The sequence below is a fragment of the Amia ocellicauda genome, chromosome 21 (assembly GCF_036373705.1).
Source record: "Amia ocellicauda isolate fAmiCal2 chromosome 21, fAmiCal2.hap1, whole genome shotgun sequence".
Classification (NCBI taxonomy): domain Eukaryota; kingdom Metazoa; phylum Chordata; class Actinopteri; order Amiiformes; family Amiidae; genus Amia; species Amia ocellicauda.
In genome coordinates, this window is record NC_089870.1 from 18704302 (window position 1) to 18726062 (window position 21761).

At 37.4% G+C, this 21761-nt stretch overlaps 1 protein-coding gene across 9 annotated transcripts in view; it reads left to right on the forward strand.

Annotated features, from left to right (window-relative positions):
• Nucleotides 1–21761, forward strand: part of nrxn3a (neurexin 3a) — a 328954-nt gene that overhangs the window by 226521 nt on the left and 80672 nt on the right. For all 9 annotated transcript variants that reach the window (XR_010805140.1, XR_010805144.1, XR_010805142.1 and 6 more), the window contains one exon: nt 7873–8054. Coding sequence is in view for 2 of the 9 variants with exons in the window: in XM_066694072.1 (XP_066550169.1) it covers nt 7873–8054 (182 nt within the window). In the remaining 7 variants the exon portion in view is untranslated. The remainder of the gene's footprint in view (nt 1–7872; nt 8055–21761) is intronic.

Below are 21761 nucleotides of genomic sequence, written 5' to 3' on the forward strand. Positions count from 1 at the left end.
TGAACTGCAATAAGCTGCACAGAATATGTATTAGGTCTACTGACAACGGCGCGAACACAAGGCTTCATAAAAGTAGCATGACCTCAACAAAAAGGTGGCAGCCTCCTAATGCAATTTCATGCCCCTGTTGGGATCCTCACATGAGTGTCACACGTAGTAAACTGCTGGAGAGACAGGGGACTCAAGGCAGGAGGTTCGGTAAACATTTCAGTCCGCACAATGTTAAGCCGAAGCCTGGCGTGACACGACCTGCATTATCTGAAGCACAGACGCAATAAACGGCTGTGTCTGGAATCAAGGGCTCTCTTCCTTCTCTCTCTCACTCTGTCTCTCCTCCATGAAGCCAAAGTAATCGTGGAAGAAGGCCCTCAGTATGATACTGGCTCTTAGGTGACTAGGTTAATAGCCTGTATATTACACATGCTGAAACCCAGTACGATATATAAGCACATCGCAAATGATACATTGAAAAAGACACGTATGAGAGATTGTGTATGCATTACATGTTTGTATCTCTAATGGATCGTGGATTTTGGACTTGCAAAATGTCTTATGAACTGGAAGAAGATCTTTTATGTGTATCTATGTCTAGGCATACCACTTACAATTAACATTTTTTTAACTATGAATGAAGTGATTCATTTTTAATCTTAAATTAGATATCTCAATCATCGCGGCCGATGCTGAGACCTATCCTGATTGATTCCAGTTGCATCTCAAATGTTACCAATCCCCCCCAAAGGAGACATAAAACTTGTGTCTATATTTCTGTTCTTCTGAAGCAGTGTGGGGCACTTGTCAGTTAAAACATCGACATATTCGATGGTTAACAATTTCATTTCCTCACATTATTATTTCAAATTCTCTTTGAGGTCCCAGGAGGCTCAAACAAAGCAAAACTGTGTTGAAAACCTTCGTATTCCAGCTTCTCTTCCATTTATCCCGTATTCGATTTCCCTGTCACTACAATACGTGGTGACAGTCAACATGACTTTAGTGGATACTCCAAATCAGTGCTTTCACACGTCAGTAGTCATAACGGGATATGTGAAGGAAGCTGGAAGGTTGAATTTCTGAGGGTGCTTAGGACTGAGGCAATTGGCTTTTCAGCTTACGCTTTTAAGAAGATAGTGGCTTTCACCATATTCCTGCTGAATAAAAACGAGAGGAACATAAAGTGGTTTTGACAAAACTAAGGAGTCACCTGAATTAAAAAAAAATGTAGTTATAAAACGGCAGTTAATAAAAAAACACAAACATGGCAATAAATAATCACCAAGGTCATCTTCTGATATAGATCTACAATTTAAGATTTTCAAGGCTGAAATTGTCCTTGTTACTGCACATCAGCATTCATAGAAAAACGGTGGAAGAAGGAAGATCATTTTTGGAGTGTTTAAAATGCAAATGGTGTTATCATCATTACTTTCTATTGTTCTAAGCTTTTATTTATTAAAACCTGGACTGCTTTTTTTCACCCCCGTCTTAGTGTAATCTTGTTAAATATTTCTTGTGGAATTCAGCGGCGCCGGGGGTTTGAAATCTCACATTCGCGTTCATAAGCAAGGCCGACTCCCCCTTCTAAAATCCCAGTTTAATCAGGGTCTATCTAAAGAGTTGAAATCCAATTGCTCAGCAGATAGATTTCAATCCCCTTGACTGTGGCCTTTTAGAAAAGCAAGATATTGCGGCGCTTCTTTCAAGACATTCCCGCCGGGAGTCCTGAACTGCTTAAAGCTCGCTATTTGAGATATAAATTGGGGGGAAGCGATGAAAACCTGATAACGGTGTCACTGGTGAGTGCATGATCAAAATAAGAGTTTGCATTGCTTCTCACCTGGAATATTATTCAAATTATAAGGCATCATTATGTATTATCACACACGCACAATCTCCTGCATATCAATTCAATTAACAATGACACTCTTTTAACCAGACTACGGATATTGTGCATCCTACTGCCAACAATTTGTTTGTAGACACTCATAACTATTAAACAATACCAAGCCTATATAATACCAAAGATGTTTTATTTATTTATGAAGTTTGATATTACGGATATATCACTGTAGCCTCCTGGGTCTAAACCTTGATTAATACTTCTCCAGCATCTGAAAAGTAAGAGATCTCTTAAGAAAATGCTTGGCAGCCTTCCAGCTCAGCAGCTACTGTGTGATTGTTCATTGTTACAACAGGGCTCGGGGTGGCAAGGGTTAAAACATATTAATCATCATGCTTTATATCCTTCAAAGCTGCCTCCAGACTACTTCAGATCCTCATAAGTGATAATAGCAGGATCGTTAGGAATATGAGGTGAGGTGAAATACATCTAAATTTAACCAGGAAAGCGATACTTGTGTTGCCTTAGGGAGAGGGCAATAGATACAATGTCAAGTGCACATTTGGTGTGAACACCAGTGTGCAATCAGTAAAATAAATACATTATTTTTGATTTTGTTGATATTAATTGTATGTACACAGATGCGAGTAGTGAGCTAATGTTAGCGTTTGTTAACAATTCAAAGCCTGTCAAAGTGTGGAATCAAATCTACTTTTAAAATATCTCGAAGATATTGTTTGATATCTCAAAATGTAGTCCAGGTCTCTCTTAATGCAATATTGACTATGGGTGAAGATATTGAGAAACTACATTAAAGACGTCTCTCGATATGGACTGCAAACATCAGTCATCAAAAATGGTCATTTTAGCATGATTTCAAACGTCATTTATATCAATATCTTAGTTTAAAAAGTCAAATACCTTCCAGATTGTCTTTGATGTCTCATTCATTTCGATTAATTCAATTTAAAATATCTAGCTTGCCCTGTATATAAAAATGTACAGTATTAAGTACTACAATATCCAAATCCAAATCCAATCACAATATCTGACTGGTGCACTTGAAAAAGAAAAGCTTGCATGATTAGCGTTTACTGAAATGTGGTTTTCTGTTCCCGCCTCTATTGTGAGCGTACCTTAACTTTCTTTGTACTTTTTGTATTTTAGATTACATAGCTTGAATAGCCATGTAATTGCATTACCACTAATCCCCCCGGTTCCCCCTACTACATGGTATGCAATTATGAGAAAATAGTCCTGCTACAACACCGTGTTACCTGATGTAGAGTAATTACAAAGTAATGCCAGGTTACAGTCTGTTTCAGTTTAATTGCGTGCATTTCAGCGGGAGATACTGAGTAAAGAAGGAACTGCTACTGGCAATATTGACAGTATAATCGAATGGATTTTTTTAAACTAAAACATTCATCCAAATAGCTCTCATTTATGTCTGCTTTATAAGCTTTCAGACGGCTTGTTAAAATTCTAATAATATCATCTCCCCCCCCCCCCATTCAGATCTGCTAGTTACCTCCTTGTGATTTCTTGTGAGTGTTAATCCCATTAGATAGTTCCAATCAAGCTTTATCAGATTATTAATTAGTATCATTGCGCTGGATGTAGGATAAGCAGCCGCTATTTCTTACTTCCAAGGTGGTAGCTGCAATATAAAGAATAGTTTGCAGTCTAAAATCGAAAATAACATTTTAATAAAATCATAGTCACAATCAATAACATTTAAAATTATACACAATCAATGCTAGTGATATTTTGTTTATTGCAATCTCTGTAAATGGTTAAAAGAGAGCCTGTTATAGTTTGTGTTGAAGGAAAAACACTGACTATAGTAAAGGTATGCCACTTTGATTATCAAAACCTGTTTTGTAGCAGTTGGTTGAGGTCATCTGCTCGAGGTACTCAATCATTTTGGATATTACAGTAGGTGCAGAAAATAAATAAGCACATTTGTTCACTCATTACATAATTTAAAATGGGTAATCTGAAAGGAAAATATATAAATAAATGTTGGCCTAAAGCTCACAGGTTCAGATTAAACTAACCTGCACATAATTATGCCTGGTCCATTTTTAATAGAGTTATGTAAACATCATTTCCATGTGACAGTTGAAGCTATTGTACATGCACCATATTCCAAGCTGTTCTATTAAGCCCGCTGAATGTAATTTGATGCATAATGAATTCATATATAACACTGCAGGTATTAAAAGACATTTAGTAGACCCTTAACTCTTGCTGAGTAGCGAAAGTTGCATTTCAATTAATTGGTGCTGTGCAGGGCCGACCAACCAATGATGTCTCACTCTGAGTTCTTTGAAGAAGAAGAAGAAGAAGAAGAAGAAGAAGAAGAAGAAGAAGAAGAAGAAGAAGAAAAAAATACAATATTTTAATTTAAAAAGCTGCCGTTTTGTCACCATGGTATTTATATATAACTCCCTACTTAGATGTACACACATTTATTATTTGAATCTTTATTTGTTTCCCTCTCGGTTGGCTGTGAAGTGATTCTCATACAGAAATCTCCCTACGCTCTCAGTATCCACAATAGCGTTTTCAAGCCCTAATTTGATTAGTCTGTGCGGTGCACCTAAAGGCCTCGCAGTGTTTGCCTTTGTGTGCGACGCCTCGCTCAGTCTATCAGCTGTCAAGCCGTGTCAGCGTCATTCCTAAGCATTAAGTTCAGAATAGATATGATTGAACCTTGTTATCGTAAGTAAAGTGAATCTATTAAATGTGATAATTGGGCTCCAGCAGCAAGGCACAGATGTATTCCTGATTTTAAACTCCACCAGTCATTCAGTGCAGCCCTACTGTTGGGTGGAACCAGGACTGACCTTATACCATGTGGATGCATATCGATAAACCCTCGATGGATAAATATAGGAAGGGGCAATCACACCCCTTTCATCACCTGCAGACTCTTTTCCGATAGGTCTTGTACAGCACATTATCATTCGAAATCGTTACAGCACAAAGAGCTGTGAAATCAGTTCTCCTGTCCTCAGTTGTTGCCATTTTGTGATCATTGTTCATGTTCTCAAGTTTCCTGAAGTTTTGAAAGTGTCTGCAAGAATGATGCTTCCTTCAGGAGACTATTTAATGCCTCGAGATTTTTTGATACAGCCAGCTTCCTAACCCACGTAAAGATCAATCTCATTATGAAACCTCTGACTGAAACCCAACCCTGAATGGGATGTGAGGGAAGGAACTATTGGACAGCTGTGGTCAGACCCATGATGTTGAGCTGGGAATCTTGTACCTCACTGCAGCAACGTGTGACCGTAAATCGAGCATCTTTCTGAGAATACGATATATATGCATATTAATTAATGACACTCATAACAGTGAGCGAAAATAGTTCAGCCCCTTGGGAATCGTTTTAATCCACAAGAAGGAGCATATTATTTTGTCACTTCTAGTCAAATGAAATCACATACTTCAGGGCATTCTCAGGTCTTTGGCACATTTTTACTTTTAGTTATTGCAAAATGAAATTGGTTTATATTTCGCCAAGCAGAATTTATAGTAAGCAGCAGCATAACAGTAGTCATTTGGAGATTATCCATATATTCAGACATGTGTTAATGGTTCCTTCAAAATGCTTTTTTCTTTGACAGGAATTCAAAAGGCTAAAATTTATGATCACCTAGTAAATATACTAATAAATAATGACAATTTTTCCATTAGCAAATTACAATCCTAATACAGGTTTCCATTAGGCAGAAGCAAGAGGGCAGGGGTGGGTTGAAGATTGTATTCTATGAAAGCCTAAGTATAGCCTTTAAATTAGACATTTTAATATTTTATACTTATTTATATCAAGACACTTTATGAAACACAATTATACACACCAGGTTCGCACTTCCCGGTCTCCTGTCTGATTTATTTATGAGCTCGCACCAGTTTTATGGGAATTCACACACTCTCCGTTTCTGGTTTCTCCGTCCACTCTCCTACACCGCAGACACTGGCGATAGTACAAACATTTGGAGGCTTGTTAATGCTTGTTTCATTTATAGCCAAAGTTGTTAAACTCCACACTTGTCAGGAAGAAAATAAATCCTTAACACCTTCTACTGGTTCTGCACAGTTACAGTGAGGGAAAAAAGTATTTGATCCCCTGCTGATTTTGTACGTTTGCCCACTGACAAAGAAATGATCAGTCTATAATTTTAATGGTAGGTGTATTTTAACAGTGAGAGACAGAATAACAACAAAAAAATCCAGAAAAACGCATTTCAAAAAAGTTCTAAATTGATTTGCATGTTAATGATAACTGTACCAATTAAACCATACACGTAGTACTTTAGTGCGTATCTCAACATCGTCATACGTTTTGAAGACGGCGTGGTCTAGACAGGTGGGGTGTGCGTTCACATAGCAAATCCGGTGAGATACAGCTGTGCGCCACGGTACAGCACAGGACCTTGGAAACCTGATATGATTTTGCCCTTGTTTCTCGAGCAAAGGTAAGCTAGAACCAAAGCCGATCAAAATATATTTAGCTGTTAACGCGTCTGACAGCTGCCGACTGTGGCCATGCCTTGCAAAGTTCTGTGGCACCACGTTTCAGTGTCCCCACCAAGTCCTGAGCATGGTTTTAAACAGCTGGAGAGAAAATAGTCTATTGCTGCACACATGCACGCTGATTTAGAGCAGGGAGTCTGAGGGCCAGATGCTTCCTTTCACAGGGGAGTCAAGAAAGCAATAAAGCCAGCTGTCTTTGAGCTTTAAAAAAGACAAGGCAGCTTGGCGCTCACAGACTCGGTTTGATGCGTTAAGGTGGACTGCTCACTGTGCTTATATTAAAAACTTTGTGAGGTGCAGTCTCTGTCTTTACCTGACACCGATCTCCTGCTTTGCTACGCCTCGCTAATTTGCCTGCCAGTGAATCGTTGTTGTTGTAACGCTCCTGTCGTGAAATATGTCGACGCCACCGCAGTCTGCATTTGACTTTGGTTAATTTAAAAGACATTAAGTGTCGTTGGTTTATTTATAATTTGTTCCTTCCTTGTTTGTTGGACATAATAAATACATAGTAAAGCATACGGACGTAACAAATTCTTCATTCTGTTCCTTTTAGTGTGGTTCCAGAGGAAGAACTATATTTAAACCTGTATAGGTCACAGAGAGGCTCCAGAGACAAATACCTAAGGAATTATGAGGGTTGTTTTTTTTTTGGTCTGGGCATTACTCATGGCAAAAACCAAGCCATAATGATCCAAAAGAACAGGAATAGCACTGATAAGGCTACAAGAGGGTCATTTTCAAAGACTTTGGCATCTTTTCTTGGGGGAATAGATTTGAATGCTGTATTTTTTTCTCCTTCGTTGTTGCTGCTGCTAATTTGTATAAAATACATGATTGGTTGCCATATGTTGGTCCTGACAGCAACATATTAATAAGCAGAGAATGCATTATTTGTACTTCATATGGTTTTATGATTGTTTTATTATAATATTACAATGTTCTTTTGAATATTACTACTAATTTATGGGTATAATTGTTTATTGTATTGTGTTATAGCCTACTGTTCAGCCTACTCTTACCAGAATGGTAGGCAAAAAATACAAAAAACATTTTTTTTTCCGTGCCTACCTCAGTCCCAAACCTAAATGTGTGCAAACTGTCAATAATCGAGTCCTTTTTAAATAAAAATCTCCGAGCTGGGGGCTTCCGAATCATTCTGTTAAAACAAACATCAACTGCCTTCAGTCGTGTGAAGATGTTTCCCAAACTGCATGTAGTCAATCCTAATTTAAAAGCTTATGCTAAGTAAGGCATCTTGAGGCGCTTAATCTGTTTGTTTAAATTCGAGCAGATGTCTTCCTGGCCAGATTTTGGGGGTTTCAAGTAATTTTAGCTCTTAAAAGATCTCATGGGTATTTAAACATTTTGAGTTGGAGTATTTGTGAAAGGCAGCTGATGACAGGGAAACAAAGCAAATTAACAAACAAGTGTGTGTCAGCAGGCTATGGGCTACTTTATTGACATCCTCTCTGTTTTTCTTTCAGCTGGAACAACGTATATCTTTGGCAAAGGTGGAGGACTCATAACATACACTTGGCCATCGAACGACAGGCCCAGCACACGCACAGACCGCCTGGCCGTCGGTTTCAGCACGTCCCTGAAGGATGGGATCCTCGTGCGCATTGACAGCGCTCCAGGTCTCGGGGATTTCCTGCAGCTTCACATCGTGAGTAAATCCTCTCCCCTCCCAAATCAGCCACTGTTGGAGCAAGGTGGCGTACCTCCGTCACAGTTAAGACGCATGGGAAGACCAGTGGGATGATTAAAATGAAAAATATAGAAAATACCTTGAACTTCATGTAATGTATTCTGTTTATGTATAGAAAGAAAACATTAGAGAGGTTTCGGTATCTGAAAATGTGCTTCAGATGAACCTTCCTTTGATTTTATGAATGCTGAGATTTAACTGAGTTTCTGTGACAAATTATTGAGCATTTTATCTTACTTTATGTATTTATTACATTCAGTATTAATTAATGAATAGTAAAAGTGTCCACTGTTATTCTCATGGTAGTATTAAGAGAAGAAATACAGACTCACAAAATGACGTGTTGAAAGAGAGACTAACACTAAAGGGACTATGCGAATGAGTGTGTCATATGCCGAATTTCATGAGTCATTTTATATCAGAGCTGCCAATAGGTCCCTGTGTGCTGTCAATCAGGCAGGTAAGTCCCTCCCCTTCTACTTGCTATATCTGACCCAGATCACGGTTTCACTTCCTCTTTTGCTGGGATCAAGAGTCAAAAGCAACTTTGCAACTTTGGGTGTCATTCTCTCTTGCTATCATTATCATTAATTAAGTGGAGAATAATGCCCAATGGGACTATTGGATAATATCTTTTTTTTTATTTAAAATCCTCTTATGGAGATCTGACAAGATTAGCAATCTCAAATCTCAACGTTGCTAATTACACCATCTGAAGCTCACTTCCTTGCTGTCTGTAGGTGAGATGAAATGGCAGGAATCTCCTTTGAGGGTCAGAACGTGGTCTGTAGCACAGAATAGTAACAGAACATGTATGGAGATGGTAAATGTCTGGTTGAGTGTGAAACTGACCCAAACAAGTTGTCTATATGTTGACCTCCCGAAGTCCTCATGCTGTATTCCAGTGGTCTCCTTCTATGATCTTAAACTATGCCTTATCAATACTTTTCTTTAAGGTTAAAGAAATGCAGCTTCCAGAAACTACTGGTATACTTCTACTGCAAACTTAAACTACTACAAATCACCTGCATTTCCCTTATCTAGTTGTATTATATATGCATGTGATCCTGTTTCTTCTATGTAGTGAATTATGGGCAACTTGTTTGTTTTCTTAGCAGGAATACATTCAGTACACACACACTGCAATGCCAGACCAGCGCAATGGCAAAACACAGACCCCGATGTTTGACACACTCTCACTCATTTTGAATGAAAAATAATGAAAGCTGAGGTGGGGGGTATATTTATTGCAGATTATTGATACAGATTTATTGCAGTCATTTAGCGTGCACTGGCTCATTGGGATATCAATTTCTACACTCTGTGAGGACTTAAAGTATGTCAGTAAAGGGTCTGAGTTTACAATCCAACGTCAGCAACTTGGTAAAAACAGAAATAAATATAACAAATCCAGGTACATAGAAAGCCTACTAAATACATTTGCAATCCTTCCTGTCTTCTATGACATTTGTTTCTTAACTTTTAGATGTGGATAGTCAAGGTTTTATATTCATAATTGTTATATATATATATATATATATATTTTCATACATTTGCTAAAATCGTAGATATAAACCTGTTTCCAGTACTCTTTGAGATCTACTTCTTTTGAAACCTACAAGAAGTCAATCAGACAGCATTTAATTGCTCCCATTGATCATTATTTTATTGTACATTGAGTTGGCATCACCATGTTAGCAAATGTAGTGGGAATAAACTACCTTAAAACTTGATTTTTTCAGCGGGGATTGCACATGAAAGCATTCATTTCAGTTCCTCTACAAGTCACTGTCTAGGTGATGATAGAAATATAAAATCTGTCCTGTGTGGACAGGCAGGCTTTCCGTGATTCAATTATTTTGACAGGGGTACTGATAAGTAAGTTTCAGTAATCGATGTGATGTGACATAATATATTCAATTGCAGTTCCTTATGACAGATTTGTAATACCCATACATTTCACATCGTTTGTTCTTGATCGGTGAAAAGTATTTATATATAACTGGCAAATAAAGGTTGTCAGGAGTAAATTGTTTAATAGTATCTGTATATTCAGGTTTTCTCTTTTAAAGAATATCTGGAGATTTGCAATGAAAGTTTCGTTTAACTTCAATATTAATGGTTGATTAAAATACTTTTCCTCTTCAAGCAACCAGTGATAATGGAGATTGTGTCACATGACTTATTTTGATAAATCTGCCTCTAAATCTATTCAGAAATACGACAGCTGGAGTCAAAAGCAGTGCACCAAAAAGACACCTAAACTTAGAAATGTGCTCCTTGCTACATATTCATGGGAGAAAATGGTCAGCTTATAAATAATTCAGGACCTCTATAATAGATGCTGGCTTTGTAATTAACCTGCTGTTTAGGAAGACAAAAAGAGACATTTTTAGGCTATGCATTTCCAGCATGGGGTCTGAACTTCATAAATAAAATATGAAGCAATGCAAAACATAGAGTATACTGCTGGATTTAGTTTATGAGAGCAAATGAACCCTGGGGTACTGTAATGTTAAATTGAAATTAAAAATATCCACCTGCATTCTTCCCAGTAGGCTATTCTTATTACAGGCATGGAGAGTGCTGTAGTCGAATCCATTGAGGTAGTTTGGGATTTTCTCATTTGTATATATCTATTGTTTTTAATTATTATTAGGATCATCCCTGAACAATTGTTATAGCCAAAGATGTGAAGACCTTCGGGTCCTCAGAAAATGAATTCTGGCCGTTAGAAAAGAACGTCCGTCCAAATCCAGTAGGAAAAATGAAGTGCGGGCGTAAGCTGGCTTGTTTATTGAAGGAAATCTCTGTCTTTGCGAAATGCCTGCTTTTGCAAAAGGTTTACCATCTCCACAATAGGACAAACAGGCCAAAACTAATTAGATTTGCTCATATATTAGTGACCTTGTAGTTTAATGAGCCACTGTATCTGCTAGTCACTCTTTTTTGTAGTGAAATTCCCCCAGCAGCCTCGTTCGCTGGTTCCATCTGTCCACCGGTTTTATTGAGGCTTTTAGCTCGTGTCTCCTGGGAGCTCTTGAGACCATTGATAGGCAGTAAGACCAATGACATTTAAAATCTCATTTCTCCCTGCTTTGTGTCTGTCGAGTTTGGGATGCAAACAGCAGTAGCCAAGTGGAAAACAAATCGGGAGAATCGAGGAGTTCCAGTCTCACATGTCACTTTATATGAATGGTTTGCGAACTTCTTTTCTAGAGATTGCGTCCAAATTAGTATTCATGTAATTGTATATAATTATTGCATTGAATAATTGGATTTCATGTGACATTTACTCTATGGATTCTAAATAAACTCATATTTTAGACTACATTCTGCCTGCCTTGTCTGTGAAAGGGATCCTGAAAAATGTAGTGTTCATCAACATTTTTTAAGTAGAAAATGCATTGTGGCATTCATACCACCGTCTCCATTTCTTTATATGTCGGTTCACATGTGTAGTGCTTCTGAAATTGCAGATATGAAGGGCTGCATCATCTGTTTTTGGGCCACTCCATCCCATTGAAGCTAGAATGTGTCAATTGTCATTTAGACTACTTTAAAAACATTAATAGAATAAATCCATTTGACATCTTTCTAAAGCAGACATTTAACTTCTACACATCCATCGTCACGTCCTTGCAATTTGAAATCCCGATGCTGAGAGAATAGGTGTGTGTCCAGATTGCCACTCTCTTCCCAGGAGCTTGTAAGATTAGCAAGTTCATGGCTGCTCTCCCCAGTTCCGTGCAGAACATGCCATTTTGCCAACAATCATCTATCCTTTAACCTTTTTGCATTGGGTTCACTGGTTACACAGTGGAATACCTTATTGGATGAAGTCCCAGAGCAAAGTAAATGTCAGCTTGAATGCCCTTCAAATACTACTTAAATCTCAATAGAAGGGTTTGCAAATGTAATGCGGGGTGAATGAATAACATTGTCGGCACATGTGTTTCCGTGGCAAACAAAATTAAAAACAAGCCAGTTCACAATGACACTGTTATTTATTTATTTATTTTTATTTATTTAGAGTCCAGCTGGTTGTCAGCAATGAATGTCACTGTAGTTGGCCATATTTCCCAGATTTTGGAGTGAAGGTGACAATTTGCTTATGCATATTAAAACTGACCAGTTTTAAAGTCATAGATCAACCCAATCTCGCTGTAGATAAATATCAACAGGCTAACGTGTCGGCATTTCTGTTTTCTGGTGGGATATGAATTATTCCTGGGGGAATAGTGGTATTCCAGAACTGATAGAATATTCAAATTTGTTAGCAGAAGAAGAAACCTGGAATCTTATTGTTTGGTGTTGTGTCCTGTGAAAGCACCACAGCACCGAGCAGATTGAATGTATGCTCCTTCTCCTAAAGAGTCTTCAAAACTCCACATTAACTGCAGAGAACACTCTGTTGTTTGTGCCAAAAGTTACCATCTGCTTGCTAATAAAGCTGCCAAACTCCTTTTAAGTGTTACTTTACTCAATTCAAAGAAAAAGCAGTGGGGTCCTCATTTGAGCAGGAAAATACGGGGCTGTTAGAATAAATTTAGCGACTCAGCAAATTAATTTAAATGCCTTTCTTTTCTTTTTTTTACTTGCAAGCTAATTGGAGAAATTTGCACAGAGTACGAGAATTAAATAGCTTTTTTTTTTCCTTAGAATGCAGCCCTGTGCACCAACAGAGTTGCGTATTTGTTAGAAAATACTTTACAGTCATTAGCAGCAAATGCCTCAATTCCTAATGCTTCTCAGCATGAACTGAATTTGTAATTAGGCTGCAAACTAAATGTATCTACAGATTGCTAATGTGCGCAGAGCATAGTGAAATTAAACTGTTGTGCACATGCAAGTGTTTGAAAAGTTCTATGACAAATATCGGTAAAAACACCAGAGACCGTTGTTGCTACTCAAAAAGCGAAATCCCATAGTGAAGCTTGCTTTGCTCCATATTAGATTTGCATTTTGCACATAACTATTACTGGTGCTGAAAGAAGCATTACTAAAGAACATAGAAACTTTAAGACAGAACAGACAGTTTCAACTATCTGTTTAATTTGATTTTTTAAATGAATAATCCTTATTAAATTCTGTCGCTGGCAATTCAATTCCAGCTCATTTAAAGTCACTAACATGTTGCAGTTTGACAGCAAGCCAAGTGAATAAATTGTCCCTGTGCTGACATTCTTCACCACTAAACTTGTTGACTGAAATCCTATAAGAGAGAAAGATCTAAAAGTACAGGAAATCAATAATGTTGATCCCTTTTAATCATCTGGCCCATAACTACATATTGCTTGTCAGTTTTCAATTGCAGGGACCTTCCTTTAGCCATTGACATGCAAAGAGCATCCCTTACTGCTTTAATTCAATCTGAGGGATCTTAAGAAAGGGTACTACAATTACCCTACCTTGTTTCATTTACCACAGTTGTAATGAATTCTGCCATTATGTGTTGTGACATTTGGACAATTTTCTTTTTCAATTACATTGAGACACACTAGAGAATCAAAATGTTAAGTGCCATGCAAAGACTTCTTAAAACAGTCTTTTAAAGACAGAATCCTCCTTGGTCAGATTGTTTCCTCATAATGTTAGACTTATTGACCAGCATCTTGTGTGTAAACATCGAAGCATCACGTTTTCACCATTTATTTCTTGTTCTTTTAGTTTTTAAGACTCATATGTTGCATGTTAAAGCTAAAGAAACAACAGTAAAACAAATGACAAACAACAAAGCAGGATAGCTTGAATTGCAATGGGGTGAACAGGCAAACATCACAGTCGCATAGCCTAGCAATTTGGTGACCTACTAGCAGGCGAGGCTCCCTATTCTCCCGACAAATCCACATCACAAAATGCTCAGAAAACGCAGCACCACAGCTGAGAGTCCTAGTCACAGGTATCTGAGTCTACAGCAGATCCAAACTGGCAGTGTTTCGTTTGCAGATCTCATGCTGCATGATTTAATCGTGATTTCACCAGAATAGCCACTTATGTTGCGTCGAACGTCATGCCTTTATACACGATGGTAGCTGCACTTAATTCAGTGTGGAAAATGACTTTTGAGAACTGCGGCAGTGAAATTGAGAAGCAGTAAAGGAACGCTGAAACATCCTGCATTACTGCGGCCTGTCTGGTGTCTCTTGTACACAACCGTAACACAGTCGCAAGCCAATGAATGGGATTGTGTAAAGGCAGCACAGCCTCACAATGTAAGTATGAGACTTGAGATGTCTACACACGCCTACACAGAGCGAGGGTCATTGAGCTCTTTAATTTACATTTGCTGTGTGACTGTACAGAATTAATAATGTCCCCGCTGAATAACTAGTGAGCTCGAAACTTGCATACAGTGTGACCTAATCCAGATAAGCACTGCCTAATCCTTCTGGGCCACTGGCACAGAGTAAATGAAAATCCAACAATCATTTGAATTTATTGAGCTTTTTAATGGACCTCATTTATTTTCTACCCCTTGAGACTAACCGAGATTATCTGAAAAATGTTATTTCACATGCCCACTGCTTTATAAGTTATATATATGTATTGCAAAGCCATAATCAAATCTTGTGTTCTTGTAATCATGAATTGAACAATAGGAAGTAAGGAGGGAACATAGACTATGCTTTAAAAAGTCTGCACTCCAATGAACTCCCAAGAGCCGAAATTAATTTGAGCATATTCTGGGTGTAGGAGGTGAGATAACAGTAATTGCCTATTTTCCATGTCTCGTAAATGTAGTTATTCTAGAAAGAGTTGATTTGTTTCTTTGTGTAGTAATGTTTTTCTTATTTATTAAAAAAGTGTTGTTTGTATTTAAAGAATAATATTTTTTCTAAATATATTATTATTACTACTGTAATTATTGTGCTGTGCAAATTTAGCCGCATAACATCAATTCAGATATTTATAAACAGGATAATTGGTTAATTGACTAGTGTAAGGTGATATGATGTTAATATATTCAGAATTACCCATTAACATAATTAGGGTATTTTAAAGTTTTTAGTGTATTTTTTTAAGTGAATCTGACTTGCAGCAGAAGACAGATCAGGGAGATACAGGATTGTGTTTTAGTTAGTCAGCACTCTGATCAGACTTCACAGCTCAGAGAAGTAAAGTCTAACACCTATGTTCTTGTTTTCTTCTTATATTTGTGTAATTGTGCGGTGCTGGAGCCCAGTCACACTACTTGTATCTTTTTAGGATTTAAATGCACATTGTTCTTGCCACACAGCCATCCGTATCAATTAAGCACACTCTCTAAAGGTAACATGGGGCTTAAGAGCTGTGTCAAAACTGTGTATCATCTGCATAGCAGTTGAAACTTACTGCACATACTAGTTTTTGTAAATCAATTTGGTCTCCAAGGCAGATCTGCCATCTGTCTTCAAGGCACTTCTGTCTTTGACACAGTTCCCACAACAGATTTGGAATATTTTTAAACCCAGCTTGTCATTTAAAGACATGATGAAGCCGGTGTAGTTTGGTGCCTGTCCTCCCCGAAGAACTTAGATCAGTGTGTTTATTCCCATGTCGCTCCATTGTGGTAACAGTGTCAAAATCAAAAAGTGCCTTGAAGGCAGAACTGCCTCAGAGACCAGACTGATTTACAAAAAAGACAAACAGGGTAAATTAACTCCATGCTCTGACGGGGCACCGCACTGTATATAAGCTGTGGATGAACAATTAACTTAATGATATCTGCTGGGCACCTCTGTGTTTTATTTCTGAAAGTGTGCATTTCAGTGGGAATAATATCACGGCGTTTAAATATATTAAATCTTTGCATTCTATTGAATTTTATGTTCATGTAATGGTGTTCATGCTGCAAATCAAGTGTTTCACAGATAGTGCCATCACACAGATGTGTCAGTTATGTATTCCTCACACATATCATGTGACATCAACTAGATGATAAAGCACTGGTCTCAGCGTAGTAAACTGAAGTGTGTTTTCAATATCTATTCGAAAGGGCCCCACGCCCACGCGCCACCTCCTACCCTTTCGCAGGATAATAGCTCGTACCGGAGCATCATTCACTGCCGCCGTGGATGCATGATTTTGTTTTTCTGGTAAAGATTTTTTGCTTGATTATGTAAATGATTTAATCACAATTCTGTTCTCAACAAACTGTTTATGTGCTGTCATCCCCCGGAAATATTTGCATCACAAAAAGCTTCGTTTACCAGGTACAACAGGTCAAGAACCGCACAGCTTGTTTGAAGATAATTATTGACACTTAAGGCGGTGATTCCTTATTGTTCCCGCTAATGGGCAAAGTTGACTGGGGTGCCTTAGGAAATGTATCGTGCCTTTAATCCTTTATGTTGTGGAACGTTTACATACTTTATACTGTTGATAGAAATGCAACTGAGTCTAGATGACAGTCATATGATACAACAAAATCAAACAAACATAAATAAAGTGACTCATAAGCTGAGTGTGATGAGTTGTTTCTTGTTTGTTTTAGTCATAACAGCTTTACATTGATGACAACATTCCTATCAGACAAATACTATATTTTGATACAACGACAGCAAGGATTTTACTTAGATCCAGTCTGTATTATTGGCAGCTCTGTACTATTCACTATTGCAGACATTGCATTTCCATATCTACATTTGCATCCATGTGAAGAGCCTTTTGAAAATGAGCAACTCCAGTATATTTTATTTATTTTTATTTTACATAAACACAATTCGGAATCCAAGAGGTCAGCGCTGTGCAGAAGGCTGATTTTATGAGAAGATAAAATACTCACTTTATAGTCAAACTGTAATTTCCAGAGTTGGTTGCAACTCACATCACATTTAATTAATGACAGTCTTTGTCCTCTGAAATTGCAGTTGTTGAAATTCGTGTTGTTTGATTGTTTGTTTGTTTGGAAACCTCTGTATTATCTACAAAAGGCAAGCTCATCATGCAGAGATGCCAAGTTCTCTGTCTATACTGAGGAAGATGTTAAGGAGCAAGTTAAAAAGATGCAGAATGGGGAAAGTATGTATTATTCTCAGTACAAGGCTGCAATCACTGTCACTTTTTTATAAAACTGAGAGCCATTGACTGCACTTCCAATGTGCCATTTGAACTCTTGAAGAATACAGTTTTACAGGAAGTGAACGTAGAAATTAAGAGATTGAGGAAGAAACATGTTGTCAGGAGCACTAAATCTGAGATTTGTTAATGTTCGGATTTGGACTGTTGTGTGTGTGTGTCACTTTTGAAAATAACAAATGTGTTGTCTAATCATTGGAGTGACAAACTGTAAATATCTGGAGACTTACTCGAAACTGTAAAAAACTCATTAATTTGTACTAGGTCTGCAACGATTAGTCGACTTATTGCACTAGAAAAATACGTTAACATGTATTTCAGCCGTCAAATAGTCATTTAGCTATGTTACCTCTATCTTAACCGTTCTTTTAATATCCTTGATCTGAGCGCTTTCGCCTAATATCCTTGGCCCATATTGCTAGCTCTGTGTGAGAACAACGGTTTCATTCCAAGCAGCAGTAGGTTGCAGTAATGTCTGAACCTGCACATCATAGCTGCTACCATGCTGACAAAACTCTGGTGAAAGCATCAAAACTGTGGGAGTATTTGTAAGAGAGAAAGCATGATAACCGTACGGTGCTTTGTGCTCTGTGTAAATCAGAATTAGCTTTCCAAAAGAGCACATCCGCCATGCTTGAGCACTTGAAACGTAACACATGATAAGTTTTTACAACGTTGCTAGTAATAGAGTGTTAATTATGAAATTGCGCTGACTAAAGTGTTGTATTTGCTGTGCTTGCCTCAGATGTAAGCTTTTCCCTCATGCAAAATTCTATATCCAAAATTTGACATACCTAAACATGCATGTAATCCTACACCTGTCTTAAGTCATGGTGTAGATGCAATGTAACACATGTAAAGAATAACTTGTGGCTTTTGAATACAAGCACACCAGAATTTCCCAGTTAAAATCAATTGGCTTTCTCACCAATGCTTGTGCCACTGACAGTCGCAGCATTGAACAAATGAATTGATTTAAGATGGGAAACTCAGGTTTAGGTGTAAAGACATTTTTAAATTATGCTGCAGACATGTGGGATATTGTGCATATGTGCGCCGCGATGGAAGACACGTGGATTGTGTGCATATTTCAGGCATCTCAAATTCTACATAGAATTTTGTATATAGATTTTTAAAAAGTATGTAGGCTCTGGGTGCTATGGAGGACTGAGCATTTGACCACTTCAATACCATGATGTATGCACACACATCACATGAAAACCCTCAGTAGCAGCATCTGCGCAGCCAGACCCATCACAGTGCTGCGCAGAGCCCTGTACCGCATTCCTATCCCGTCCTTCCAAGCTTATTGTATTGAAATGTTTAATACATTGCACAGAGAAAGCAGTTGATGGTACAGGTTTTGATAGAGATTGAGTTTTAGTTGATAATTACTGTTCATTGTTTATTATTATAACATTTCTGTGTATTTTATTAATTTGCGTTTCAGTTCCAGTGCACTGCGTATTATTATTGCTCTTTACTGACCAAGGATATGTAGTACACAGGAGCCTAAAGGGGTAATGAAAAACAATTTGGTAATTATTCTGTATTTCATTCATCATATATTTACATTTTAAAGCAATTTCAGGCATTAAATCATTATTATCATTATTTTCAAGATCTGGTACTTGGGAAGAGTTTAAATTTTTTCATCTGGAGTTGAAGTGGTTAAATGTAATGTAAAATGTCTAGTCCTCCTCAGGGCAAGCCCCTGCTGTGAGGTTTATTTTCGGTAATCAGAGCCCTGTATTTACAGTTTGAGTTTGTCTAACTGGAGAATAGGATGCCATGTTGGCACCAGGACCCCATAATAATGCAATGATAATACTAATGTTTTTGTTGTTGTGATTATTAAAATAATCAATTGTTTTATGTATAGAATAATCTATGATCATAATAATCAATAGCTGCAGCCCTAATTTGTACTGCAATTATTATTACTTATATTATTTTAACTACTTTTAATCCAGAGGTTCAGTGATTTACCTTTGCACATGAATAAGTCTACAGTTCAATTTACTCACATTTTCTGTGTTTTTCAGTGTAAGAGTAACTAACACAAAATAATTTGGAAATTTCAATCCATGTCATGAGATGAGTCTGGCATATGAATCTGTGGTTAGAGGAAACTGATCTTTGAGTCGCCCCAGAAGGGTTTTGGTGACATTTACATGAATGTGTGAAGAGTTGAATTTTCAATTGAATTTTCTTTCTGATATTTATCACGTCTACTTCTTGTCATAAAGGAATGATCTGGAAATGGAATGTGTATCAAACGCAGACACTACAGTTTTGTTTGAAGTAAGGTTGACTTTGATTAATAAGACATTATAAAAGTGTCCAACCTACTGCCATCATCATTTACTTTAATGTATAACTAAGGGCCTATTTCACTACTCACTACCAACATCAAAATAGTCATAGTACTTTCCCAGGTTAAGCATTTACAGAAGGAAAAACGCTGCACGTTTGTTCATCTGCCTCTTTTCCCGCAGTTGTATTAACCCCATTACATTTAATATATGAATCAAAACCTGTTATTCTAACATTACATTATCATATTTCAAAAAGAAAAAGCTTTTAATATTCCAAACTAAGTTTACAGCTGCAGATCTGCCTGATTTCCTGTGTTTATAATAATCAAGTTCAAAACCTGACGAGAAATCCCTTCGGCACCTCTCTCTGTTTGATTAATTAAATCAATTTAGAATAGAGTCGTAATTCCGTGTTCCCTCTTTCAAGAATGGTTCAGATAACTGGCCCAAGGGCTCCTCCATGGCTCTGACTGGAGACAGAGATGTTGTAATGCAATCCCCCCCAAGGTATTTTTGATCTTGAAGTGCGTTAAATTGGCCAGGGGTTGGAAACTGATAAATTGTGGCCATATTTAAAATGGGATGGGATGGGATGGGCTCTTGATGAAAAATTTCACATGCAGAGGCTTCTGAAGGTCAGGCTGATCAGAATCGTGGTCATTATTTTCTGTGTTTTATTTAGTTTTAGGAAGTGTTTGACAACCAGAAATGCTCTTTCTTGCCTCCCTGACTCCCTGATATTATCAATCCATTTTAGTCGTGTTTTCATGTATCGTGGCCTTTATTTACTAGATTAAATAAATAATAATCATAAAAGTTATTAAAGATGCACTAAGTATTCTGTCATCATTGCTGTCAGCGCTAAAGCCTAAGGCGTGAGTAGTAAGAAGCAAGAAGCATGATGTCTTAACAGTGTGGAATAATTGAAACCGTACCAATAACCAATTATATCAATATTGACTAATGCTTAATGATACATACAGAAATAGTGTAATGATGGCATTTTGGTGAAGCACATCTGAACATCATTTATAAAACATATTTGGTAGCTTCAAATGGGAAATTTGCATAGACAGCAAGCACAGAGTTTGCATTTTAGACCGGATAATCTGGGAAGGAGAAACGGCGAGTTCAATAAGTAACTAGTAAGGATTGTTCTACTTTCCGCCTTTTGAGGAAGATGGGAGCGTTTAAATGTTGATGACTCCATTAGTCAATGAGCTAATTGATCTTTGTCTTTTTGCTTACTGTAGAAAGAAACCCATTAGCGGTTAAAGGTATTTGAATGTCGGTATTTTGGTCAACGATTAAAAAAAAAAAGGAATAATTGATCGAGTTAAACAAACATTGAAAAATAATTACAAGTTCCCAAATGTCTTTCCTCCTAGTCAGCCTCCTTGATGTATATTTCATGTAATAAGATAAAGAATTCAAGTGGAAACACAAACAGCTTTTTTATACCCTGACAGCTGTTCCTTAGGGGGTTTGTTGTATTTCTTCAACACCGCAGTGGATCGCTGGCTTTATATACTTTTTCAGGCTGTAATTTATTTCTTCATTACAAACAGACTGAAAACAGAAAGTAATGGTAGGTTAAGCAATGGGATCTGTGCATTGTTTTGGCCGCTTTACAGTTCTCCAGAGCTACTAAGCAGGGAAAGAAGGGACGTTCCACAAAATGTCTCCCTCAGGAACATTTCAGATGCTACCTTGGCAGTATCCTTCCATCAGATGTTTTACATGCATAATACATTATTGCATAGCAGTTCACAGTCACAGTTTGTAGTATTTGTGATTCTGAAAATCGTCTCAGAGAAGTAACTTCAATCCCGTTTAAGTTTAAGTGCCAATTTACATTTTTCTGTTTGTGATCATGTTGGCAGTTTTATGTTTCATAGTTGTCTACAAAAATAAATTAACTTGCTCTCATCCGCCCCGACCATCTCATTGACTAGTCAGAGAATGGGGTAGACTTTGAGTTAGGATTACACTGTACAGGAAACTTAAATTTCCATTTGAGTTAGGGTTACATCTGTGCTGGGTTATCTAAGATGGGCTGAGTTGGAAATTGGACGGATTTTCCAATTTTGGTGTTGGCTGAGGTTGAGGCTATAAGAGATATTAATGGGGTAATGTTCTTGTAAATAATCCATGTGTGAAATATGTTATACTGAGAGTAAATTAATATTTTGTCATGTCTGTATATAAGCAACACCGAGTAACTCTATAGTTAATTATTCATGCATATATAGCGTGCATGTTTCATTTTACACAATTTCCCTTCTCT